The sequence below is a fragment of the Setaria italica genome, chromosome VIII (assembly GCF_000263155.2).
Source record: "Setaria italica strain Yugu1 chromosome VIII, Setaria_italica_v2.0, whole genome shotgun sequence".
Lineage (NCBI taxonomy): Eukaryota > Viridiplantae > Streptophyta > Magnoliopsida > Poales > Poaceae > Setaria > Setaria italica.
In genome coordinates, this window is record NC_028457.1 from 27,282,908 (window position 1) to 27,310,239 (window position 27,332).

General features: G+C 44.7%; 1 protein-coding gene and 1 pseudogene across 1 annotated transcript; both read right to left on the bottom strand.

Annotated features, from left to right (window-relative positions):
- Window positions 1-2,512: 2,512 nt before the first annotated feature.
- LOC101760249 (chalcone synthase C2) lies at window positions 2,513-6,128 on the bottom strand. The gene is made up of 2 exons (XM_004979334.3): window positions 5,758-6,128; window positions 2,513-3,949 (listed from the first exon to the last, which is right to left on the bottom strand). The coding sequence occupies exons 1-2, from the start codon at window positions 5,945-5,947 to the stop codon at window positions 2,940-2,942; spliced, it is 1,200 nt and encodes a 399-aa protein (XP_004979391.1). The 5' UTR covers window positions 5,948-6,128; the 3' UTR covers window positions 2,513-2,939.
- Window positions 6,129-13,331: 7,203 nt separating this feature from the next.
- The window catches only part of LOC111258332, a 63,999-nt pseudogene continuing 49,998 nt past the window's right edge, over window positions 13,332-27,332 (bottom strand).

Sequence of the window (27,332 nt, forward strand, 5' to 3'; positions counted from 1 at the left end):
AGTTAAAATTAATATTATGCATATACTATAATGAAATATATATACAACATGCATACAATACGAGCGTATACGTGTAAGTAGTGTACACTAAGAATGTATACGTATAGGTGTGTATATATAAGTGAAGCAACAATTAGCATTAATATGGAAAAGAATTCAAGGTAAAAAGAAAAAAGTCTTTAGTCCTGGTTGGCAATACCAAACGTGACTAAAGGGGGCACGTGCATGCACCTACATGGCGGCCCCTTTAGTCCCGGGTAAAGAGAGGGACCTTTAGTCCCGAAAAATTAGTCCTGGTTGGATATTCGAGAGATATGGCTCTCTCCAACTGGGACTCATGCGCACTTTTCCACCAGTGGCTGCCACGCTTTCCATATGCATGGCCTTACTCTTGGTAGTTGAATAATATTATTTGAACTCTGTAGTAGTGTTTAACTTCCAAAGTTCCAGTTGCATTGCATACCAAGTTACCAACCAAAGTAAGCCCCACATAACTGAAACGCGTTGAAGCTCACATACCTATACAGACTGGTCACCTCACTTCAGATCAATACATGATTTGCCATGTTTTATAGGCATGGTTGAGATGTTGTATTGGAGATGTTGTCCAAAGCAGCTCTAGCTACAAAGTGCATGATACAACTTCCTCAAAAAAAGAAGTGCATGATATACATGTATCGCTATATCATTCTCGCTCCAACATGGAACATTAATGCGCTGGTTGGTTGTGGAACAATTGGTAGCTACAAACACCTTCAATTCGTTTCAAATTATACTACGAAACCTCAAGTGCCAAAACTTCTTTCGTGCTAGGTAAAAACATTTTAGACCGGCTGGTAAAGAAACAATAAGTAAGCACCATTTTAGAAGTTCAACTACCGCATCCTATCAAAGCAACATTTTCTTCGGTTTACAAGGTTACGATCAATATTGTTGTTCACTTCCATTTGCTTTAACTTAACATGCAAGTCCGAATAGAAGTTTAACAAACACATTGGCATGATACCATCTTTCCTCCTAATCATTATTCCTCATTAATGTTGGGAAATTATATTGTTTCTTCTGAAATTCTGAAATCGTTAGAATCATCTCATCCTAGAATGCATGTTGGCAATGGTGATCCGGAACCCGATGAGTCCCATATCTCTCCTGAGGGTGGCTCCGGGATGGTCTGGGGCGGATGGTGCCATAGCGGCATTGGTTGGTCCACTTTAGTTTGAAGTGGTCCAAGGGGCTTGGCGCTGTGGCGGCCCGATCGATACGATATAATAGCTTGGTTGGGGTGATGTGCACCATATATGATATATGGCACATGCTCCTCAACAAGAGGGTAGGCTAGAGTCACAACAAAATAAAGATTGGGCCAAATGTGGTTGAAAAGGGTGATCGATTGAAGAAACATGCGCACCATGTGTTTGCACCAGAGTTCATATTTTCGGCTGAAAATCGGCAATTTTTTTTGTGAAAATCTGTCCTACCGGTGTGTACCTATCGTTTTCCTATCAGATTTTTTCAGAATTTCAATTTTCAGTTAAAATTTAGCCATCTTTTAAAAATTTCGGCTGAAAAACGATCTTCCTGGTCTCCTCCATTTTTTTCCCCATCCGATAGTTTGAACACTGATTTGCACACACTTTCTTTGTACTGCATGCCGAAGCTGCGCACCATTGCCATCCATGGGAGGCAACAAGAGGCCATAGCGGTGACCCTGAGAGAAGGAGACTACGGCCCCATTTGAAGGTAGGGATTAAAGTTTAGTCTATGTCACATCGAATATTTAAATACTAATTAAGAGTATTAAATATATATTAATTACAAAGTTTAGTCTATGTCACATCGAGTATTTAGATACTAATTAAGAGTATTAAATATATATTAATTACAAAACCAATTGCATAAATAAAGGCTAATTCGCGAGACGAATCTATTAAGCTTAATTAGTCCATCATTTGATCCTGTGATGCTACAGTAAATATGTGTTAATCATGGATTAATTAGGCTTAATAGATTCATCTCGCGAATTAGCCACGACTTATGCAATTAGTTTTATAGTTAGTTCACATTTGATTCTTCTAATTGGTATCCAAACATCCGATATGCTCCGAACTAAAAATTAGTCCATTCATCCAAACACTCCCTGCATATGTCTGTGGACGGTGATAGAGGTGACCGTTTTCTGTGCATAATGGCCTGCATATGCATGGTGGCTTCAGAAGACATTTTCGACGTGACCTTTGTTGTTGGCCGTAGCTGCAGGCTGACGGAGATGTGGTTGTTTTTTCTGCAGTGTGGTGCAGACGTGCAGTGGCCGGGTTTGATGTTATCCTAGAGAGGCGCGACGTCATTGTTGTTAGTCGTCGGCGTGCATTTTCGGATGTGTCGATGTTGTTTTCTTGTTCTTATTGACCCTTGATTTACGAAAGCACAGAAGTAACTAGGATATGCTTGGAATTCTTCCTGCACAATTATGTATCACCCCCAATGGCCTCACATCTGACAAGTTCAGGAGAGCTAACAATGATGTGCCTCTCAGATATTATAAATCGAATTGAAAAAACTATAATGGCAGCCATTTCTTATCACCACAGTAGAATCGCTTTCACCAACAAATAAAATGGAAAACCAGCCAAAGCTTATCTTACACAGGTATTACAATACCTCACCACCCATAACACTAAAATGGCACTCTTATGGTTTTACCCTCGAGCTAGCTCACTTTGCGTATATGCACATATATACATACATACATACATACATACATACATACATACATATGTGCGCGACGACAAGTACAGGAAAAATAGAAGTAATAGGTGACAGGTACAGAAAGTATGGGTACGTTATTTGCGTGATGGATCGGATGCGGCAAGTGTTGCTGGAGTTGCAGGCGAATGAATGTGTACTACGGTGATCATCGATCGGGGGCGGTGATCAACTGATCATGCGGCAGTGCCGGCGGTGATGGGAACGCTGTGGAGGACGACGGTCTCGACGGTGAGGCCGGGGCCGAAGCCGAAGAGGACGCCCCAGTCGAAGCCCTCGCCGGTGGTGGCGTGGCCGTCCTCGGCGGAGCGCTTGCGCATCTCGTCCAGGATGAAGAGCACGCAGGCGCTGGACATGTTGCCGTACTCGGAGAGGACGTGCCGGGTGGCGCGCATCCGGGCCTTGTCGAGGCCCACCTTGGCCTCCACCTGGTCCAGGATGGCGGGCCCGCCGGGGTGGGCCACCCAGAACACCGAGTTCCAGTCGGAGATCCCCAGCGGCTTGAACGCCTCCTCCAGCGCCCGCTCGATGTTCTTAGAGATGAGCCCCGGCACGTCCTTGAGCAGGTGGAAGGTGAGCCCCACCTCCCGGAGGTGCCCGTCGATGGCGCCCTCGGAGTCCGGGAGGATCGTCTGCGACGCCGACACGAGCTGGAACAGCGGCCGCTCGACGCTCTCGTCGGGGTCGGCGCCGACGATCACCGCCGCCGCGCCATCGCCGAACAGCGCCTGGCCCACGAGCGAGTCGAGGTGGGATTCGGACGGCCCCCGGAACGTGACGGCGGTGATCTCGGAGCACACCACCAGCACCCGCGCGCCGCGGTTGTTCTCGGCGAGGTCCTTGGCGACGCGCAGCACCGTGCCGCCGGCGAAGCACCCCTGCTGGTACATCATGAGGCGGTTCACGGAGGGGCGCAGGCCCAGGAGCTTGGTGAGCTGGTAGTCGGCCCCCGGCATGTCGACGCCGGAGGTGGTGCAGAAGACGAGGTGCGTGATCTTGGAGCGAGGCTGGCCCCACTCCTTGATCGCCTTCTGCGCCGCCGCCTTCCCGAGCTTGGGCACCTCCACCACCACGATGTCCTGCCGCGCGTCCAGCGACGGCGCCATGTACGCGCACATGTTGGGGTTCTCGTTCAGGAACTCCTCCGTCAGGTGCATGTAGCGCTTCCGGATCATCGACTTGTCGCCTGCATACGCGTTCAGGAAAAAAATAAAACCAGGACGTCGACGGCCGGCGACGGCGACGCCGCCAGCGCACGGACGTCAAGGCAGGCAGCACGATGTCAGCAACTACCCCTTCTTCCATACAGCGACAGGTCAAATTAATAACAATGGGAGTAATAAACAAAGTGGTTAGGTGTGAAGTTAAAATTTTGCGTTTAATTAGCAAAAGAAAAATCAAGCGGTTAACAGTAATAATCTCCTGTACGTCAATCAGGAGTTTTACTGCTGGTGCACGGCAGTGTCAACTGTCAAGTGGTGGAGTCGCTAGCCACGCAGCCCAGGCAGACACTGTAGAAAGAGAGCCAAGTCCCGTGGGCATGCCGTTGCTGTCTGTCTCTGCCCCGTGGGCCCGCACGGCCAACCTATTCTAGGTGCTGCGGGCCTGCACCACGTCACGTCAGCGTCTACAAATAGAAGCCGTTCTGGACTCCTATTCGCCTCTGTTGTTTGGTGTGACGCTGAAAAGAGACCGGAACTAGGAAAAGCAGCAACTGCTAGTGCTACCCCTGGGTAGTGTGCACAGTAACTGTCAGCCCCGGCCCTGTCAAGATCTTGGAAGCTGGCCCTTGTGAGTGAAGATCATCGATCAACCAGCTTGATGAGCCATCGGCGTCCTTGTGACACGTCCAGATGGAACGAAAGCTTGGCTTTACTTTCGGTACCGTCCCGTGCATACGCCTGCTTTTTAAGTTTAGTCTCTTCTCCTACATGTGGTTTTCTCCCTCTTTGGAAAAACAAAAATGCTAATTTTTCACGAAAGAAAAACAAGGGAGGGAGACAGGCGCTGCATGGCCTGGCGTCGGCGTCGATCGATCTGCAGCACCTTGGCGTCGGCGTCGCATGTTCTTGGCAAGGCGCCAAGCGCCGGAATCGGCAGCTCGCAGCCCATGTTGCCGGAACTAGATGCCGTTTAAGCATGTTATATTACTACAGATTGCGTGTTAAGTGAGCTTAACTTTTTTTTATTTACATACAGAAAATAAAATACTGACCGAGAGTAATTAACAAACTTTTAGGTAATTGTAATGTAATTAATCCGTGTTGTTGGCCGGTTGACCCTCCTTTTTTTCATCCCATATGTATGGACATGCTTCTTGTGTGTGCATGGACTAGCTGCGGCCTGGTATGTGTCACCGCGCCCAAAATCCGGGAACACGGGGTTTTTATGGTGCAGAAAGTTTAGCCTTCCTACCAGCTAAATTACCTCTAGAACTTTTAACCGGCCCACTTGTAAAGCGAAAAAAAATCTTCAGCTATATTTTGATCCTCCTAATAAAGTCCTAAACTATCCCTACTCTTTCGCTATTACTACATCATCGTCAGAGGAAAATTTTTTCGTGCCAGTCGCGAAAATCCAGTCAGTGCACTGAAGAAGAAGCTGCAGTACTCTTTTTGACGACTCTGCAGTACGCTAGCGTACGTTTTTCAATTTTACTGGTCAGATTCCAAGCATGTACGTGTTCGATTTAACCACACTTACACCCAAAATCAATCAGATGTTCAGGATCATTGTGCACCTGTCTGTAGATCGATGTGTGTGACGCAAGAATTACGTGTGGAAGCAATATAATCATCCATGGAGGTTAATAGGTTATATGATGCGCACACCGAACGACGTCACCAGCAGCATGCATGCAGGCTAGTGGTGGCGTTGGTGCGAAGGAGAGAGAGGAAGGAAGGGAAGGAAAGGGAGGCCAGGAGATGGACGGGACGACGGATATGATGGTATGGATGCGCGCGAGAGAGTAGTGACGGCGATGGTGGTACTCACACATCCTCTTGAACTTCTCCTTGAGGTCGGTCAGGTGGTCGCTCTTGGTGACCCGGAAGTAGTAGTCCGGGTAGTCGGCCTGGTACACGCAGTGCGCCGGTGTGGCCGTCCCGATCGCCAGCACGGTGGCCGGCCCCGACGCGCGCTGCGCCTTCCTCACCTCCTCCACGGTCACCGTCGCGCCGGCCATCTCCCTCCTCCTACTCTCTCGCGTTGTACTAGAGGTAGCTAAGCTAGCAGTGCTCGATCACACGGCCGACGACGGCTCGCCGGAGCAGCTGGCTGCTGGTTGCGAGAGCTCGAGCTGGAGCGAGAGGGCGAGGGCAGAGGAGGCGATGGCAGGGTGAGCTAGAGAGCTGTAATGGCAGATGGGGCATGCGGGGTGGTTATATAGCTAGTTGGGGGCGAACGAAGGGGGAGGGGGGGAGACGGGGTTAGGTCAGTTGGACGGGCGGATGGGCGGCCACGCGACGGGGAGGCGGTGCCCGCGACGGTGTGCCAACCGATCCCGCCACGCGCGCCTGCCAGGGGATGACGGCCGGGTTAGTTGGGTCGCGTGGCCATGGTGCCGCCGGGGCCACGGTCGCGGCAGGCCGGCGCGCGCCCTTGCTCGCAGCTACTACGCGCTAGCTAGCTGGCTGTGCGGCTGCTAGTTGTGCAGGCTACAAGTAGAATCTAGCGGCGGTGCGCGCTTCGAAGTGAGCCGTCGATGCATGCCTCCTGCGCTCTAGGTGCTGCGTGTGGAGGGACAGCACCGGCCGGTCAGGGTCTCATCGATCGATTGCTCCGGCTGCTGCTTTGTTTCCGCCGTAGCGTCACCGGCCGGCCAGTCAGCCACGTCGGGTTTAATTTTGGAAGGCTAGATGTATATCCGGTATATAGACATTGGATGGACTTTAATTAATTTATTCTCTAATATTCTATTTTTGTTCTTTTTTCCTGTTTTGTTTTTTTCTTTCTTTCCTTATTCTTTTTAATACGGGTTTATTCATGGTACTAGTAGTGACGTTTTTTATGACGGTGTGGTGGGATGGAGGTGACCAGGGAGATCTGCTGTTTTTCTTTTTCAAAACACGGTACAGAAACAGCACAAAAGTATACATATATATACATGCACGGACACTCGTATATATGAACGCACGCAAAGCACCACTACTACAAATGACCTTACCAAACCCTTATCACCGTCGATTTTAACTCTTTGACAATGATGTGGTGGGACGGATGCGATCGAGGATATCGGCCATTTTTCTTTTTCAAAGCACGGTACACGGGCACTCATGTCTATGAACGTGCATACTGCATTGTTTGCCATTGGTGTCCAGAGAAAGATTATATAGTCCCTTGAGTTCCAAAAGTAGGATCATACTTACTTACTTGATGAGTTCTACTATAATTCCTATGTCTTTCAAATAAACCTCTCTACTTCTATATAAGAAGCATCGCTATCGTGTTTATTTATATGCGTTTTCTAGTTCTGTATGTTTTTCAGTTCCCCAATAGGCCCTTAGCCTAGCTACCAGACTGGACCACCAAACACTTGCATCCTAGCTAGTGGAGTTTTTATGTCTGGAGTGCAAACGGACATCCAAACAGGTCCACATCTAATAAGTGAAAACGGAAACAAAGGAAGTTTATTTGTGATACAACAGTGAACTAATCAAAGTCACGTGGGGATCCTTCTTCTTCTAGCCTTACAAAAATGGCATTTTTTTCTTCTAGTACTGCCATACTTGTAACAACAAGGCCACTGTTTTTTCTTTCTCCTGATCCAGTGAAAAGTTTATTTTTATGTCAAATTTGTTGTACTCCCTGAGACGTGCCCAAGTCTACTGCTAGTATATTCTCCTTAGGCAATAGTTTGATTTGATGAGTTTTTTTTCCCGAGAAAAGACATGAAAACTTGATTTTCTATACACGTTCTTGTCAAACTTCTTAAAATTTAACTATCGATGTGTTTCAGATTATTTAGTTTCGAATCATGATAATTATCGCTAGTATAGATTTTGTGATAATTAATGGAACAAATTTTTTTCTACTTCAAAAATACACTCAAGTAAAAAATAATAATGGTCAGAAGATTTGTGATGGCAACAAGTGTACAACTCGGGATTTGGGTCCTAGTGCTCTCTCTGCACAAACAGGGCCACATGATTCAGCTAACTATGATCCACACCTTACAGTCAACGCGCACGGCGGAGACAAACAGGTGACTTGACTCTTGAGTTAGTTAGCCGCCAAGAATATTAAGTTAGCTAGCTAGAACAGTAGTTGTACCAAGGCCACATTCCTCGTCTTGGAAAAAGTTGATTTTTAGTGCTAAAAGTTGATTTTGATGCCAAATGCACCTGTTATATATGATTGCACGTTGCGTCCTAGTAGTTGGAAATTAAAAATCTGTTCGTACACTAGAATTTGATTGAGCCAGCATTCTAGAGTTTAGCCACTTAAGCAATAATTATATCGTTAGATTTAATAATTAGAAAATATTTTTATAAAATTATAATTTTCTGATATGTCTTATTGGAAATTAAACTGACAAAAGTAATATTAATCAAGTAGCATGTCATATTAAAGACAGTGAAAAGTCAAAAGCGTCAAGTAAAAAAATACAGAGGTAATACTTCTATGAGCCAACTACATACCTCATTGTTTTGAGGAATGAATCTTAATAAAATTTAACCTAGGATATGAATGCTGCTCATTCTCTCAGAGCAAACATGGCTTAATTAAGTACAATCTCCACCCTAAATATCAGGCATATAAGTATTCTGGCTGTGCACCTAGACAAGCACTTGCCCATGTTCATAGCTAGAATCCCTATTATTTCAGGACAGATATAGTACGGGAACGTGCTATCTTGGAATGGAACAGGGTGTAACACTATACCATAAAAAATTATTTGTGCTGGCAGCTACAGGTGGTCTGTGCTAGCGGGCCAAGCACTCGCCAGCAATCTTGAGCTAGCACAAATGCCATCTATGCTGGCGGGTGCTCGCCCGCCAACAAAGACCGCTCTGTGTTGGCGGGCAATATTAGCCACCCGCCAGCACAGATGCTTTATGTGCTAGCAGATGGTTACATCACCCGCCAGCACAGATGCTTTTTGTGTTGGTGGGGGGCTTATGCCACCCGTTAGGAATATGTATTTTCCCATTCAATTTATTATTTCCCATGAGTTATTTATAATTTCTTTTTCCTGCCAGTTATTAGCCGTCAAATTGAAATATGTATCTCCAACCACGTGATAACATACTTGAATAATAAATAATTCATATTATTTAAAACTGCATCGTACATAATATATAATTCACATTATTAAAAATCCAACATTTGGAATAGAGCTATTCTTTGCCATGCTAATATTAAAACTACTCTGCCCATCTACGAAGATTTGTGCACTCGTACGCCATCAACACGAAATCTTTATCAAAGAATGCTCCATCCTCATGATAAATCTTGCGTAGGATGAACCTCGCCATGTCCCTACAAATGTTGTTGATTTGTTTGTCTTCGAGCTGGGCATCATGACTATCGATCCTAGGCATCTGCAGGTATACAGTAAAAGAAGATTAGGATGTAATACCATTAGGAAGTTAGCACATGGCAGTGTATAAGAGAGTTACATCTTCAGGGTTCGTCCGGTACCTCCCATTATTTCTGAGATACTCGCACACATAATCTCCGCATAGTGCACTATCGAGAGGTTGCTTGTAGCACTGCAATCAAATAGAAAAATGATGAGTTGTTATTAATGACAAGTCTACATTATATGAAAAAAACCAAGTTTTTATGTTCTTATGAATCTATGGTATATTATTTTCATAGCTTTCTTCCTTTTTGGATTGTGCTCCCCGCCTTTTAGTATGTAAAGCTTGTACACACTTTGAGAATATAAAGACAAGAGTTATTAATACAACTTAGGTGCATAGAGTGTCAACATGCATTTAAATACTGCCAAGGAATATCTTACTTTTGTATAATGACTATGAAATTCTTGTACCTATCTCTACTAAAGCTGGCTGAGTCGAGGTCCACTACTTCTCCTAGTTTGGGTAAAATAATGATGCAAATCCAGAGGTCTCTGCATTATATTAAAGTAATTTATATTATAGATTGTATTAAATAGCACCAAGTATATATATAGTAATTAAAACTAGCTAGCTTACTAAAAATTGTAAGGAGCCATGATACAGTCCTTGTCAGCCTTTTTCCTCATTACTTTTGCAATGTTACTGACACTTTGTGCATTTCATCTCTGTGGGCTTTTAATTTTATAGCATTTTTCTTCGCTTGTGTCTATGTTGCTTCCATTTTGAGCTTGTGCTCTGACTCGCTTATTCGTGCTGGGTCAAGGTACGCTACCTTGAACCTGTCGTTCGTCAATTCTTCCTCCCTTGATTGCATCCTGCAGAATAGGTCGCTCAGGTACTTGACATATAAAATATATACGTATGTATTTAAAACTTGTGTATGCGGTACATGTGGACTTAGAAGCACCATACGAAAATGAGATTCATGTCGATGTGTTGTCGATGGTAAAGTCTATGCAAATCCTCGAAATCGACCACATTCTGGTAATCGAGAACGCCAATGAAAACCTTAGTTGGGACATGCACGATGATTGCTCGAATGCCTTGCTTCATTGCATTCATGATCTATCCAGGCAGCCTATATAGTTCCCATGGCCCTCCAGCAGATCCCACCGATACAAGAATGGTTTGCCATGCTCATAATTGATTGGGACTTCATCTGATGCAAGGAAATTGAGCTTTTGATCCTTTTCCTTTTGCCGAGAGGCGCTGCAAGTTACAGATTTTTCCCCAGAAGATGAAGCCTTCTCCTTCAATATGTTTAAAAACTTTGACTTCTGTTGATGGAGCCTTTTGATTATATGTGCTGACAATACGAGGTACCATTGGCCTCTAGGGAGGTGGAGATGCCGACGAAGGCGACCTTGGATCAATAACTTCTAAATCATCTACTCGTTCTTCGCATTGGAGTGTTGATCTCCCATCGTCCTCATTGAGAGCTTCTCGGACACATGATAACATTAGCTGCTCTTCCTCATTGGTAGCTCCATGCACATGTGACAGCGTCGGCTACTTTGTGTCAATATTTGATTCTAGAAGGGGTAGTTCTTGGCTCGACTGTGAGGTTTCTGGCGATTCATTATTTAGAATGATATCTTGGCGATGCCACAATATGTACTGGTTCATCGCATCCCCGAGAACCTCAATCCCCTCATCATTAGGGATGTCTATCTTGCACGACTCATCCAACACCGTAACAACTTGCACCCGGGCGTATTATGGTGGGAGTGCCTTTGGGAACATATGACCTATTATGGCCATGCCGTTTGCGACCTCTCGAAACTTATTTTGTTTCCTTCCATAAGGTATAACCAACCTGCATGGTGTACCCACTTGTATGTCATCAACGGGATACCTCACGTTTGCAATGAAGCCAACACTACTCGGAGCAACGAATCCTGTATGGGCAAGCAACACTACTCGTTGACCATTGGACATTGTCGAGTCAGCGACTGTTGCTATGTGCTAGCTGGCAAAGAACTCCATGAACTCTTGCTTGGCGATTTCTCTCATCTTCTTCCTGTAGCTTGCTTGGTCATTGGGGAATGCTTTACCCTAGGGCAATATTGATGACATCCCTCGAACACGCCCATAGTGCTCCCCGTTCCAATCATGGTGGTTAGCTGATCTTTCTCCCTGTCCGGCTTGAAAAGATCCTTTTTTTGTGCCTCGGCGAGCTATTCCAACCTCTCATAAATTTGGTCTGTTGTTGGGTGTTTGAATTTAACCTTGCCATCGGGTGTTACTTTTGGAATTCGAGCTAGTACCCAATTCCTGCTGCGCTCATCCAAGCCTTCAAACATATTCGGTAAACCAGCTCTCCTAAGTTCTTCTTCCTCTCTCCTCCATTTAGCGATCTTGGTAGCGTACCCTCCCGCACTCAAGTGATAGGGGTTCTGGGTAGCTTTCATAGCCTTCACAGTATTTTCTTCGCTTAGGGCTTTTGCTTCCTGCGTGTTGTTCTATTGTTTCAACTCTTCCCACATTTTTGGAGGAATCCTACCGAAGTCATCCCTAGCATTCATGCCTTTCTGTACATATTCTTTATTACGAGTAGACCTCCAATTCCTAAAACATCTCCCAAGGAGGTCCTCAGCTTAGCTTCTTGCAAATTTCTCTTGACCTTCAGGAAAAGTGAACCTTTCTTTCAATGTGGCCCACAATATATCCTTTGTAGTGGTAGGCACATTCTTCCAATTACTAGTCGTGATCCGGGTTTGCAATTTATCCCTGACAAATACATCCTTTGTAGTGGTAGGCACATTCTTCCAATTACTAGTCATGATCCGGGTTTGCAATTTATCCCTAACAATAGCTCCACATATATTCTAAAACCTAGCAGATATCCCCTCAGGTAATATGGGCTCACCTTTGGCACCAAGCTCTTCTATTATGAGAATAACTTTTTTAGGGATCTGGTTTCAACTTTGTTTCCCATGTTTGCTTTTTGGATTACTACTAGAAGCAATAGTAGCCAAAGGTTGTGGTGCAGAGGCATCTACCTCCTCTTCATGCAGAGTAGATGTTCTACGACATCGTGGCAGGGAATGAACTGGGGATTGGTCATCGTTCTATCGAGAAAATAATAATTGGAGTTTATCATCTTCATGTGAACAACAAGCATATCACTAGCTAGCATATGAATGTGCATGCAGGTACCTGATGATCCACGGTTATATCGTATTCAAGGTCATCTTCATCTAGACGCCACGAGACCAAGGTGGGCTTGGTTCGTACTCAGGTGGAGTAGAATATGATCCACAATCATCATTAGAATCAGAATCCTCCTCGGAGGATTCAACATTGTTCTCATTGTGGGTCCATCGCTCTTAATATGCAAAATTGTAATACTTGCAATTAAAAATTGTTCATGAATTTATGCATATCAATAAATCTTTGTACACCAAACTTTTCCAATCACAATTTATACATATTTATTATTCATGAATTTATGCATATCAACAACAAACCTTTTCTTTCACAATTTATACATATTCTTTATTCATGAATTTATGCATATCAACAACAAATTTTTCCTTTCAAAATTTATACATTTTTATTATTCATAAATTTATGCATATCAACAACAAACTTTTGCATTCACAATTTATACATATTTATTAATTATGAATTTATGCATATCAACTACAAACTTTTCCTTCCACAATTTATACATATTTATTATTCATAAATTTATGCATATCAACAACAAACTTTTCCTTTCACAATTTCATTTAAACACCACATTTATTATTAAATTTTCTTTTCTACAATAATTTGTTATTTAGTAATTATATTTGCATGAAAAAAAACCAACCGCGTGGCCCCGGGGAGAGGAAGAGGTGCTTCGGCTTGGGAGGAGGGCTAACAGCAACGCGGCGGCCTCCGGGAGGCGCAGCGGCGGTGCGGGGGCCTCGAGGACGAGCGGCACCTTGGGTACGAGCGGCGCACCGGCGGTCGGGGAGGAGCGGTGGCGTGGCATCACGGAGCGGCAGGAAGGAGGGAGGTTCGCCAGCGTTGGGCGTCAGGGAGAAGCAGAGGTGCAGTGGTGGCGGGCATCGGGGAGGTGGCCGGCGACATCGGGGAGGAGCGGAATGGTGGGGCCTGCTGTCTGAGCTCACGGGTCGGGTGAGGGCCGGCGGTGGAGAGGAAGAGGTAGACCCACGGTGGAGATGGGGTTACGGCCGGCGGTGGATACGGGGTGGTGGTGGATGGTGGCGCACTGGTGAGTGGCAGTGGTGTCGAAAAGGAGGACGTGTCGTGGAGGGGGCCGTGGTGGCGCTCCGGTAGGCGTGGCGGCGCACGAGTGAGGGACGACAGCGTCGAGGAGCAGGCGACGTCGGGGAGGAGGCCGCGATGGTGCTCCGGGAGGCGCGGCGGCGCACAGGTGAGTGGAGGTGGAGTCGAGGAGGGTGGCAGTGGAGATGGGGGCGTGGCCAGCGGTAGAGACGGGGTGGTGGCAGATGGTGGCACATGGGTGAGCGGAGGTAGCGTCGAGGAGGAGGTAGCATCGGGGAGGAGGCCGCAGTAGCACTCCGGGAGGCGAGGAGGTGATTGGGTGACAGGCGGCAGCTTGAGGGCGGCGGTTCCGGCATGAAATTTTGGTAGCCTGACAGCGTAGTGAAAATTTCATGCCAGGACTTAGAAATTTTGGTGCTTGGCCACAGGTTATATGGGTTTCCTCTGTGCTAGCAGGTGTTGCTGCCGCCTGGCAGCACTGAGCTTCTATGCTGCCGGGCAGCACTAGCGCCCGCAAGCATAGACTTTTCACCAAATTTTCAACCAATTTAAATACTTGATAAATAATTTCAAAATTATTTCAAACTTCTACAATTGAACATAAATGTTATATAGTGAATGTGAAAAATATAATTTCATACATAACACAAATATTTTGACTAGTTAGTTCACATGTCACTATAGGTTGAAACACCCCATAAGTTATAGGGTGATTATGACTTGGATATCCATTTGGGAAAGACGTACTGTTATACTATCTTAAAATTGTGTTATTACTTTTGGTCCAGGTTGGTGCACTGCTAAAGTGGTTACATGCGAAATATCATGATTGTTTGACAAATTTATATTTTATTAAAATTAAAGTAAACCTAGATGGAATGGCACAATCCACCTTCCTCTTGGATTTGGTGTTTTCTTGTTAACATACATTTTAGTTTTTATCTCAAATCATCAAATTTTCTTAAATATGGACATTTTTCAAAGGTTTAACATGAAAATCCATTTACTTTTCAATTTAACTAAATTTTAATAAAATATAATTTTGGTCCAACAATCATGATATTTGGTATGTAACCACATTACCAGTGCACCAACATGGACAAAAATAATAAGACAATTTTTGAGATAGTGTAACAGTACGTCATTCCCACATGGATGTGCAAGTAATAATCACCCTATAACTCATGAGGTGTTTCAACTTGTAGTGACACGTGAATTAACTAGTCAAAACATTTGTGTTATGTATAAAATTATATTTTTTACATTCACTAACTATCAGGGCAACTGCTCCCCACCACCGCTCCACCTCCTCCCTGGCCACCGTCACGCCGCCTCCCCTCCCTGGCTGACTCTGCCGCGGCCCTCGAGCGCCGCTATTCTCGTCCCTTAGCACCGCTGCCACGCGTCATCCGCCGGGCCACCTGCTGCCCGCTGCCGCTCAACTCCTCCTCAGCCGCCTTCGCACTACCTCCCCTCCCCGACTGTTTGTGTTTTTCATTCTTTTCCATTTTGTTCAAGTAAATTAATTAAGAGGAATTGTGACCTTTTTCCATTTTGATTCCATGCAATTGCAACATGATAAAAAATATGTTATGATTAGTTTATATGTAGATCACACTATATTTTTTTAGATAGAGATTGTGTTAGAAATTAAAAGTTCTTACCTTTTTCCACTTTTATTCCATACAATTGCAAAATAATAATAAATATGTTATAATTATTTATAATAAAGTTCATGAGATGTAAACCAACAATTCTAAATTTCTTCAATTATTTTGGATAATCTTTTATTCTGAGCATTTCGTAAATTTTATGTGGATAGTTTAGGCTAACTATGGCAAGTGGAAGTTCTTTTTCCCATGGTGGTAGCGGCCGTGGAGGTGGCAGGGGACAGTTCAGGCTCGATGATCCTCCCACTAGTCATTCAGGACTTCAATTCGATAGCCCCATTGACTTGCATTCGGCGATCGAAGCAGAGGAACAATTCCTAACATAGTAATATTCTTTCCTTCTTTTAATTGATTTTGTTACTCCACATGAATAAATTCTAAATTTATGACATACAATCTAGCTTATCGAAGCTATTAGATGGCTCAAAGATGTTATCGAAGCTTTAGGTGGTACTTCTCCTATAGTGCAAATCGAGGACGTTGTTGAACATAATTTGAAAAGAGTACATCTATCTTTTCAAGTACTTATTCGACATACAGATTTCACCTCGATGGTTTCAATTGCCGCATGGGGTAAAATAGCACAACATACGGTAACTGTTGAGAGGACCGTCATGGAGGCCTACCTACAGCAGATTTAGGATCATGGGTACTTTGTGCTAGACTTTCCATATTTTTGAATAAAGCAGCTCGAGGAGGGCAAAGGGAATGTGATTGTGACTGCTGAGAGGCTTTCTCAGCTTAATGACATGGTATGGAACATTCTTTTATCATTCTTTTAACTTTAGTTATGTTACATCTTTTAACTTTCATCATGTTATAATCATCTTTTATAGGATATAAATGGTACTACCATTGAGGAAGTGAGCTTTCGTGCGATTCAGGATCAAGTCTTGAAAAAGTTTGATTTGACTTACATGGGTGGAAACCCGATGTTCACCCCAGATTTGAAGTTCCAGGCTCATCTTACTTTCTATAGGCCACATCAATTAACGTCTCCATTGTTTGAGATTTATAGTAGTGTATGTGGTCATCCATGGGAAGCGAAGGAGAGTGCACTCCTCTGTGCTCTAACTTATTTTGATGAAGTTTTAGGCCAGACAATTGGAGACCTTAACTATGTTCCATATCTAAGGAATCGAGCCGGCGTATGTAATATGTAACATGCATGGTTATACCCCTCCCCTTTTCTTATGCATTTGAACTTGTTCTCTCTAGGACCTTTAAGTATTGATGTAAAAACTTGCACTATTATCAGAACTGGTTATATTGTAATGTGGCATGGATGTACCCCTACCCTTTTGTTATGCTAGCGGTAAGTTACAAGATAATAAAGTCTAATCCATATTAATAATGTCTTACAAGATAATTAATAAGTCTTACAGCATAACTAATAAGAAATGTTTATTAGTCCTTTAATGATTCTTCCTTCACAGTTAGTACGTAACCATGGCTTCATAGATTTATCAATGCTTGCTTCAACATGTTTGATTCTTCATTCATTGTCTTTGAATAGGTCCAATTCGTCATATTGATTGTAATCCTCAATGTCCACTACACCTTCAACTCCAAGGATCCTTTGTTTTCCAGAGATGGCAATGTGCTTCTTTGCATTCATAGGGTCAGTTATGTAGAATACCTGTGCGACACGCTCAGCGAGTATCCATAGGTCATCTTTGTAACCTACATTGGCTAGATCTACAAGTGTCAACCCATAATCTTCATCTGTAACGCCATTCAGGTGTTTGACCCATTGGCACCGGAAGATGGGGATTTGGATATTCTCTCCATAATTAAGTTCCCATATTTCCTCTATGAAACCGTAGTAAGTTATGTTATGTCCAGATATATCAATTGCCTCTATGCAAACACCACTATTTTGGTACGCCACACTTTTGTTGTCCTTTGCGGTGGTATAAAATGTGTATCCATTAATTTCATATGCTTGCCACGAGGTGACATTGTTTGATGACCCAGATGCCAACCTGGTCAATGTTACTTCGTTTGTGGAATTTCCTTCAAATAGTTGCTCATGGTCCTTCAATCATGATGGGAAACGACGCTTTTGCTCTTTGATGATCCAATCGTCCGAGCGACCATTACTTTGTCCACCGACCTCATTTAGGTGTTGCTCGATGAAGGGCTCCACTATTGCGAGCTGTTGTAGAACGCTTGAATGCGCTTTCTCCAATTGTTGGTTGTCCTCGTCTATGAATCTTTTCATTCCAATGGTACCTCTCTCGGACAATCTACCCTCGTGTCGAGATTCCGGTAAACTAATAGCTCTCTTATCTTTTATGTAATCTATGCAGCAATCAACATTCTCTTCTGTACGGTAGCTCTTGATCATACTACCCTCTGGAAAGGCCTTGTTTCACATATATTCATTGAGAGTCGAAATGAATCGTTCATATGTCCACATCTGATAGAAGTACATAGCTCTAGTTCAGTTATTTGCTGGACCATGTGGACCATGAGATGTTCTATGATATTGAAAAAGGATGAAGAGAAGCACATCTCGAGCCGGGCCTGAGTTTCTGACACAAACAGTTGAAGCCTAGCCAACTCGACACAATCAATCACTTTCTGCGAAATCACATTGAAGAAGTAACACATCCGTGTGATAACCATCTTTACAAATACTGGTTTGATAGTCTGGATCATAATAGTAAGAAAAACTATGATCATCACATGGCAATCATGAGAGTTATAGCTGGCAAGCATCATGTCCTTCAATGAGACTAGTGACTGGATGTTTCAAGAGAATCCGATCGGCAGTTTCAACTCGCGCAAGCACTTGCACATAGCCAATCTCTCATCTGGTGTTAAGTTGTAGCTAGCTGGGGGAAGGTGATTGTAATGACCTAGATTTAAATCAGCCGAGCTTAATCTTAAGACAAGCTCCCTAATCCGGTCGACTCAGCTTTTCTTGAGCTATACTGACTTAGTCTGGTTTTCAGCCCAACCTAGCGCCTTAGGGAGGGTTTATCCTTAGAAAGATGAGCTGAACACCCAGAATCCTTTGGTAGAAGTTGGAAAACGAAGCCCCTGCTACAACTTTGTTCAGTGGGACACTGGCTGGTGTTCTACAACTCTTGTTAAGGGAGTCAAGTGGTGTAGTTTGGGAACCGGGAGATCAAGAGGCTGGAAGATGGATCTAGCAAAGGGTTCCGCGGATCTCTCGGGCCAAGCACGCCAGAGCGCGCGTGCGTCCTGTCTCAGAGCCCCTCCGCCGCGTGGCATAACCTCACCGGCGAGCACCGACTTACCCAGCCGCCGGCCGCGACACGATGGATCAGCGCGCCTCTTCCCCAATCGCACGCCGAAGCGCCCTGCGGGCTTTTCCACCCCGTCCCGTCTCGCCCGAGATCTCACCAGCCGTGCCAGGCGCCCTGCCACCGCTGCGACCGAAGATTGGCCGTTGTCGTGCCAGTCCGTCTCGCCTCCCGCGCGCATCTCTTCACCAGGATCCCCGACCGCGCCCCAACGCCTTCCGGCTTTTCCGTCATACCTCAGTCGCGCTGCCCACGCGCGCGCCCCGCGACGATACCGCCTTCGCCAACCACTGCGCCAGCAATGACAACTCTTTTCCCCGCCTCGCTAGTAGCGTGCCACGGCAAAGCCACTGGTTCCGCGCTTGATAGCGTCGCCGGTCGCCCTGTCACCTCGCCTGCAGCGCCCTCGCCTAGAGTGCCCTTCCCTCCTTCCTGCCGCACGCTGGCCGAGTCGCCGCACCCAATCCGTCGCTTGACGCGACCAGAGACGCACTCGACCTCACCAGTCCTTCCATCTGGCAAAACTGCACCTGCCTAGCACTGTCTTCCTTTCCCAATGCCGTAATATCCTGTTCCCGGAGCTCCGCTTCGCCGGCCAATGGAGACGCCGTCCAATCACCACCGCAGCAGAGCACTCCTCTTCTCTCTCGATCTTATCCTCGCGCAGCTCGAACTCTTTCACTCCCACGCACCTATAAAAAGAGTATCGAAGCCTCTTATCGGAGTTCCCTTTGCCACCACCGCCCTCGCCGCCCTTGCTTGCTGGTTCTTCTCCATCGCACTCGCCGCCGCACACTCCTCTGCTTCATGCGCAAGTGCTGCCGCCTGAGCTCTCTGTGGAGCTCCCCTTCCGCCAACACCCTGCCAGCCGCTTCGCCTTCTGCGCACTGTGGTAGAGCATGCTTGTTGCCCACAAGAAGCACCGCCGCCACCGGAGCACCGCCAGACCTCGCCACCGCCCGAACCTTAAACGCCATTCAACGTTCCGCCTGAGCTTGCTTCTTCCGAGCCCAAGACTTCGTCAGTAGGCCCAAAGGTAAGCTGCCGACCCCTGTCTGTCTCACCCGACCCCTTTCCGTTTCGCCCGACCCCTTCCAGCTCGCTTGACCCTTGTCCGCCTCGCCAAGGGCTCTAATGTATCTTTTTCTTTTGACCAAGGGTATCTGTGTAAAATTTTGGGGACTTCTCTGTGTTAAGTCTGAGGACCCCGGTACAGTTATTCCTTAGGTCTAAGGGTTAGATCGTAAGTTTTTCCCAATCCGACTCCTTTATCTTGTTCTAAATCAACAGAAGCTTGAGAAATTCATCTTAAATTGAGGAAAACTTGGAAAAATGTGAAATCACTTGTGTTGGAATCCTCTTTCTGAGTAGAATCTAATGAAATGAGTTTCACACCTTTCCTATAGTTTTACTACAGCTTCTGGGATAACTCTTGCAAGCGTTGTCAAATAACCATCTAGGTGTCTTAACCTTTGCATTTGCATTCCGTGTAGAGCTAAACCTCGCTGACGGCACCTACGAGCTGCACCCGGTGCCACAAGACGGAGTTGTAGCCGAGCTGCCGCCTACAGGAGCTGAAGTCGAGAGCGCCGAAGATCAGTTTGCTTCCACCCCGCTTGAAGGCAAGCCCCAGAGCGTAACCCAGTCTTTCTAAACTTGTGCATGCCTTCATTTGTATGTATGTGCATTTACGTCATAGGAATTGTTTGAAACCATAGATGCATGACTTAGTTCCCTTGATCTGAACACTAGTATGATAGGCCGAGCAGTTGCAGTGCTTAACAGGACTCGGTAAAAGTCGAGTGATTCCCTGTCACTCGCGAGTTATAGGAGTTGCCTGTTCTCCTTTTTGTTACAACTATAAGGATGGTGGACGGGGCAGGGCCTTGTGAACTATTTTGGGGGTCGGTGGATTGCCCCGTCTGTCTACATGAAATCGGTTAAGGTCGGAAAGTGTTGGTGTTCGTGATCAAGTGTTTGAAAGTACTAACCTCATACCTAGTATGGGATAGGGAAGCCTAATACCTGATTGAACTAGGGCGTGGCTTATACCCCTGTTGTCCCTGGAACGAGGTTCCCATGGTGCATCATGTGGGTGCAAGTGCGGTCACATTACGACAAGAGGTCAGGACTGTGGAGCATTGCATGCCAAGGAAAGTTTGGACCTGACACGCGTCTGGGAATTGATGGGGACGACCGACACAGGAAGCGACCCTCTGTGGTGCGCGGATGTCGTGAGATTATGTTCGCCATGCATGGTTAAGAAATTTGAATCGATTCGTCTGCCTCTCACAGATTGGGACTGCTTGATCACTATGCTACACTGAGTAAAGATGGAACATGATGATGATGTGAACCTTGATGCTTGTTCTTTAAATTGTTCGGAAACTATGTTTGTTTAGCATAAGTTGCTAATGTAGATCGGTTAATGAACTTAGAAACTGAGCTGAAATATTGAAAGTAAGGACCTATTGTAGTCACTTTTGGCAAAACAAACCCTTCAGCCAAAGAGCCTTGCATGTCTAGAAGTTGGTGGAGTAGTTTCCCACCAGTCGGTTAAGTCTTGTTGAGCTTAGTAGCTCAGCCTTGCTTGTGGCACATCTTTCAGGTGATGTTGAAGCTCTCGAGTTTGCCGCTTGTGGCACTTGGCCTCCCCAGCTTCCTCATGGGTGGACAGTCGAGTGGGATCCCTCCTCGGACGGCAAGGATAGGGATCAGTGATGTCCGGATCGGCCTCATTAGTGACATCCGACCACGGCGCTAGCTTTCGTGGTTTATCTTTTCCGCTGCTTAAGAACTCTGTAAAACTCGGATTTTCGAAACAGGGTTGTAATAAATTATGGAACTTGTTAGTTTGTGGGTGGTCTGTTGTATTCTCTGGAACCACTCACCTTCATGCGAGGTCTACTACTTCGGTCCTGTGTAGTGGTTTTATCGGATAAAATCCGACGAACTGCCGAGTTAACTTGATTAAAGCATATGGTCGCGTGTCAGGCGAATTAATTGTGCTTTAGCTAAGTTAATACGGGCGGTTCCGCCACAGTAATGCTTACCATTAGGAAGTTCTTACGGGTGGAGCTCTGGCCTGATTTGAAGGTCAACAAGATCCTTACGTGATTTTAGTTTATCCTTTGCCTTGCCTGATAAGCCCAAGAATCCGATGGTGCTATCGAACACATTCTTCTGAAGATGCATCCCATCAATGGCATAGCGCACTGCTAGCTTTCGCTAGTATGGCAAATACTTAAAGAAAATAGACATCTTGTTAAATGGCACATTTGCAGCATCTGCAGTTTCAGCCTGCTTCCTTCCCCTTTTCAAATTATCAGCACCATCTAATGACTTCTTACCGGCTTTGAACTTGACCTTCTCGCACATTTCAAATACTATTTTACCCATAGCCGGTTTTGGAGCAAAATCATTCTCATTGGTGCTATTGAAAACGTTCTTCATCCTACGGTATTTGTGCGTCTTCAATAAGAAGCGCCTGTGCTGCATGAACACTGTCTTCATAGATCCCTTAAGGTACACATATAATGTTCCATCCAAGCAAACTACGCATGTTGTCTTAACTTTTACCTGACCTGTCAGAGCAAATAGGATGGGATAATCATTAATGCTAACAAAGATAATGGCCCTTAGTGTGAAGTGCTCATGTCTGTACTCATCCCACATTCGAACCCCATCTTCCCAAAGCTTTTGCATATCTTCCATCAATGGCTCAAGGAAAACATCTTTGACGATGCCAGGTTGCGTCGGGCCTTGTATGAGAATGGTTAACAAAAGGAACTTTCTCTTGTGACATAGCCATGAGAGAAGGTTGTATATGGTCATCAGCACTGGCCATGTGCTGTGCATGCTACTTCTTTCACCAAACAGATTCGTGCCGTCTGTACTCAACGTGAACCGTACATTCCTTTTTCATCTAAAAACTCTGGATGATTAGCATCGAAGGTCCAACACTGGCGAGCATTAGAAGGATGTCAAAGCTTTCCGTCATCCTTTATTGGGTGATCAGCATGCCAAGTCATCATTTCAGTGGTCTTTAGGTTTGAGAACAAATGCTTCAGATGGTCCACCATCGGCAAGTACCAAATCACCAAGGCAGGGACTCTGTGCTGAGTCATCATGTCAGTACCTATATAGGACTCATCCTCCACTTGAGCACCAACACTTTTTTTTACAACCTTCTTCTTCTTATTTGCTGATGGAGGAACCGACACAGTCTTCACAGAAATCGACATTACTTTTGTAACGGCTAGCATCGCAATTCGGACACTTCTCCATACCATGTACTCACCGCAGTACAATATGCAATGGTTCCTGCACGCGTGTATTCTTTGCTTCATATGTGTTTTTTGGCACAAATTTAGGATTCGAGAGCAAATTGCTCAGCAGAATAAGGAGATCAATGAAACTATTGTCTAACCAGCCGAATTTAGCCTTCAGGATCAGAAGATGAAGGATGAAACGCAACACTATCCACTCCTTCCCACATCCCACATACATACAGTCCTTTGCTGCCTTCTTGAGTGTCTCAAAATTCTCTAACCCTTTAGCACTCCCTAGCAACACTTCTGGTTCAATGTGGCGCAACATGTCCTCCATATCAACATCCCGTTCCTCGTTCACCTGTGGTTCCACATGTGCATCTGTTTGATCACCATTTTGATCTCCACGGTCATAATCATCATCATTTATTCACAACATGATCATTTCTTCTTGCATCATCACCACCCACTTCATCACAGGCAGTATTGATGTCTGTGTTGTTGAAAGTTCCTCCTGCCTCACCACGGTGGGACCAAATTATGTATACACCCACAAAACCTCACTTTATCAAATGTCTCTTGATGACATCAGTATCCTCCCATACAATATTGTTGCTACAGTCAAAACACAGGCAACGTATTTGCTATGTCTTGCAAATGCGAGCGTGCTTCTTCGCAGTCTCCACAAACTTTGATACCTCTGACATGAAAGTATGTGCATGTCTCCGTAAGCCATACATCCATGCTCTATGGTCCATCTTTAACAATCTATGACAACAATTCTATGTTATATTAGCTAATTTAATGAGCTATGGGTCGCAATTCTATAAACTAAATTAAATTATGGATGTAGTAACTAATAAGTAGGATGAAATATAATAAAAAATAAATCTATATTACCCTAAATGAAACTCAATTAAACCATGGATGTAATAATTAATAAGAAAAAGGAAAAAATTCAAACTCAATTATATATTAATTCAATCAACTTCATTAATTAAAACTAAGGATATCGTAACTAATAAGTAGGAAGAAATATAATAAAAATCAATTCTATATCTCCTTAAACGAGACTCAATTAAACCATGGATGTAATAATTAATAAGAAGAAGGAAAAAAATCAAACTCAATTATATATTAATTCAATCAACTTCATTAATGAAAACTATGGATGTATTAATTAATAAGTAGGAAAAATATAATCAAACTTAATTCTATATTACATTAAAATGATAAACATAGGATTGTAATGGTTATAATATGACTATAGAATTTTATTTTAACAATAATCTATTTCTCTTATTTTCTCTCTCGTCCCTCCTCTCTCTTCTAGGTCTAGATCTAGATCTAGGTGACAACCTAATGAAGCTAGAAATAATGGATAGAAGTTGAAAAAGAAGGCTGGAAGAGCACAAACTCACCTTATATAGCCACCTCCTCCAAAGAAATCAAGAGCAAAACCTTCCCCCTAAGATTTGGTATTTTTGGAACTTTTCCCAAGCTTCTCTCGGGCAAGCTCCAAATGGAAGGTTGGCTTGGAAAGAAGATGCCCGCAGCCATAAATGGGTGAGATCTGTGCTGGCGGGCTCTTAGGTCGCCTGCAAGCACGGTGGCTTCTGCGCTGGCGGGCGACATAAGTCAACTGCCAGCACAAATGGGGTGCATCTGTGCTGGCGGGTGCTTGGATCGCTCACCAGCACAATGGCTTCTATGCTGGAGGGTGCTTCCCCGCCGACCCAACGAAGCTTTGTGCTGGCGGGTACCAATCACACTCGCTAGCACACTAAATTGCCTGTGCCAGCACAAATCAAATCTGGTGTAGTGTAATAAGTTACCTCTAAGGATTAATATGTTAATTATATACTCACTATCCCAATTTTTGATATTGTCCTAAGTTAAACTATTTTAACTTTAACCAAGTTTACAGAGGAGGGTATCAACCTTATGACACCAAACAGGTACACTATAAAATATATTTCACAATAAATCAAATTATACTTATTTGGTATCATAACTATTTATAATTTTCATATAAATTTGATTAAACTTAATATGACTTGACTTAAAATAAAACTAACAACTGCAGTTTTTTAATAGACGGAAGGAGTATGTTTTGATCCATTATTGGCGTCGGTCATAGCTTGGTCCATGTTGCAGGAGGAGCATGTTTACCAAAGAAGTTATAAAATGGGCACTAAGGTACTTGCACGCACTTAAATTGGAGCAAACCGATCAAATAAAAATGATAACTCTCTGCGCTAACCAATGCAGATGGTATATATTGAAGGGAAATGGGTAGGCTGCTCTAGCATATATCTACCGCATGACCCATAAAACTTGTGAGTAAAGGAGTCATACATCGTTGCCACTAGACGTGCAGAGCAGCAGAGAGTTGGAGCGGCCGATCAAACATAGATGCGCGTCGGTGTAGAGAAATAGTCAGATCACGATCGTCTCCTCCTCGTCCTTGCACCAGCAGCCACCTCGCGCCTCGTAGCCGATCAACACAGCAACAGCATCACCTCCACGGAGTCCACACGTATGGGAAAGGAATGTCGTGCACCAGTGTGCTAGCACCGCGTGCTCAGCAGGGGTCTCGGGGTCAGGCCGAGAGGTGATGGCGGCTAGGGTTGTGGCACGGTGGGATTTGTCTACCCTTAGCCCCTCCCTTCATATTTATAGAGCACACTAATGGGCTTCTAGGCTAAAGGCCCATTAGTTACCCTAATCCCTCATGGATCAATTATCCCGTGGGCCTTTAGTCCAAATTGTTATGATTGACTCTTGGGCACATCACCAACAATCTACCACTATCACTAGAGACAATCACATAGGCAAGGTTTTCCAATATTCAAATCCCTTAAGTGTGTGATCCGTTAGGTTCATGTGCAAACGGTCGTGAACGGAAACCATTTCCAAACCACAAGTCAGCAGTGGTACCTAGTAGGACATACTGACTCCCGAATGTATATAAAGATCTTTATCGGCCGAACCTAGGTACATTCATTCGCATACTAATCCCTTTGCCACAGGATACCAATCAAGCTCAAGGTGAGATACGTGCCACCCTTGTGATAGCTCGACCATTCACTCAATCAAACAGTGGATTCAATTCATGACTAACCTTTAGTCCTCGTAATTAACTCCTTAATCATATTGGCATGGCCATGCACTTTCTAATCCAACTATCTCGAGGGTCCCAGAGATATCTCTCTTGTTATTTAGGAGGGGCAAATTCCATCTTGATCCACTCACATCCCATTCCATGTTTCATGATACACCCATAGAATACTTTTATGACTACCTAGTTACGGAGTAGCATTTGGAAGTCCCAAAGTGCACCACTACACATAGTGAGAAACAATGGTGATCTCAGGTCTAAGGATCTAGTCGGTGTACCACTTGAGACCAACTGATGGCACATACAAAATAACAATCCCAGCAATGTCTCGAGGTAGGTCAATCCAATACCATGTTCACTAACATGTGTTCACATTATTAATCTGATCTCCATATCCTTGATCCGTGAAACATGATCATCAATTAATACATGTACTAGTCCATATCATTACTATGACATCCCTAATGATTAAAAGGATAAATTGAGAGAAATTAATAAATAGATTAGAAACAAATCAAATTTCCCAAGTGTCAAATTCAAAAACACTTCAAATTTATCTAAGTGTTAAAAACACCCCCTAAATGGCACTCAATTAGGTAGGAAATAAAAATAGATTTTTTATATAAGAACTCAAAGTTTGGCCAATATAAAAGTTGTATAACCTTTTAATTGGAATAACTTTCATAATTTGCACTTTCTCTGATTTTGAGTGGAAGGCATTCAAAAACTGGGTCAAAGTTGGGTCAAATGCAAGTCAAATTCAAATCATCTTTGCCCAGCGTTCTACCAAAGTTTACACTGTTTTATCTCCAAATCTGTTGCAATTTTCACCCATCAGCCTTTGTAGAAGTTGGAGTCCACAATTTAAAACTCAAACTTTTATATTTGAAGTTTTGATCATTTAGTTCAAACAGTTGAACGACACAAAGATCTTGTCTTCGCGCGCCACACGCGAATGCACGTGCGCTCGGAGCGCAGTCACCACGCGCAGCGAACATGCCGACGCCCAACCGCCACTGGTGATGAGATAGCAGGAGCGTCGTGCTGCCCAACCGACTGCGCACGTAATCTCCCCCGGGCACGCCTTATCTCGCCTGGGCAACCCCGGTCTGTGGGCCACAACACGCCGGTGCACCATGCGCCCTACCAGCCAGTCGCACGCCGCCCCCTCCTACTGCTACTGCCTGAGCACCGCTGTCTACACCAATGCGCGAGAAGGAGCGCCCGAGCATCTCCTTATCCTCCGGCCGCTTTGCCGCTATAAAAGGGCCATGCCCAGGCTCGCCGGCGCCAGCCTTTCACCCCTGCACCCGAGCTCCGCCGTCGCTGTTACTGCCACCTATTGAGCTCCTACCTCCGAGCCACACTCCACCTTCCTAGCCCCTTCCTCGGCCATCTCCGCTTCC

Excerpts from the sequence above, each read along its gene's own strand:
- LOC101760249 (XM_004979334.3), bottom strand. The coding sequence starts at position 5,947 with ATGGCCGGCGCGACGGTGACCGTGGAGGAGGTGAGGAAGGCGCAGCGC. Across the intron at positions 3,950-5,757 it reads GGAGAAGTTCAAGAGGATGT|GCGACAAGTCGATGATCCGG; the intron begins GTGAGTACCACC and ends ACGCGTATGCAG.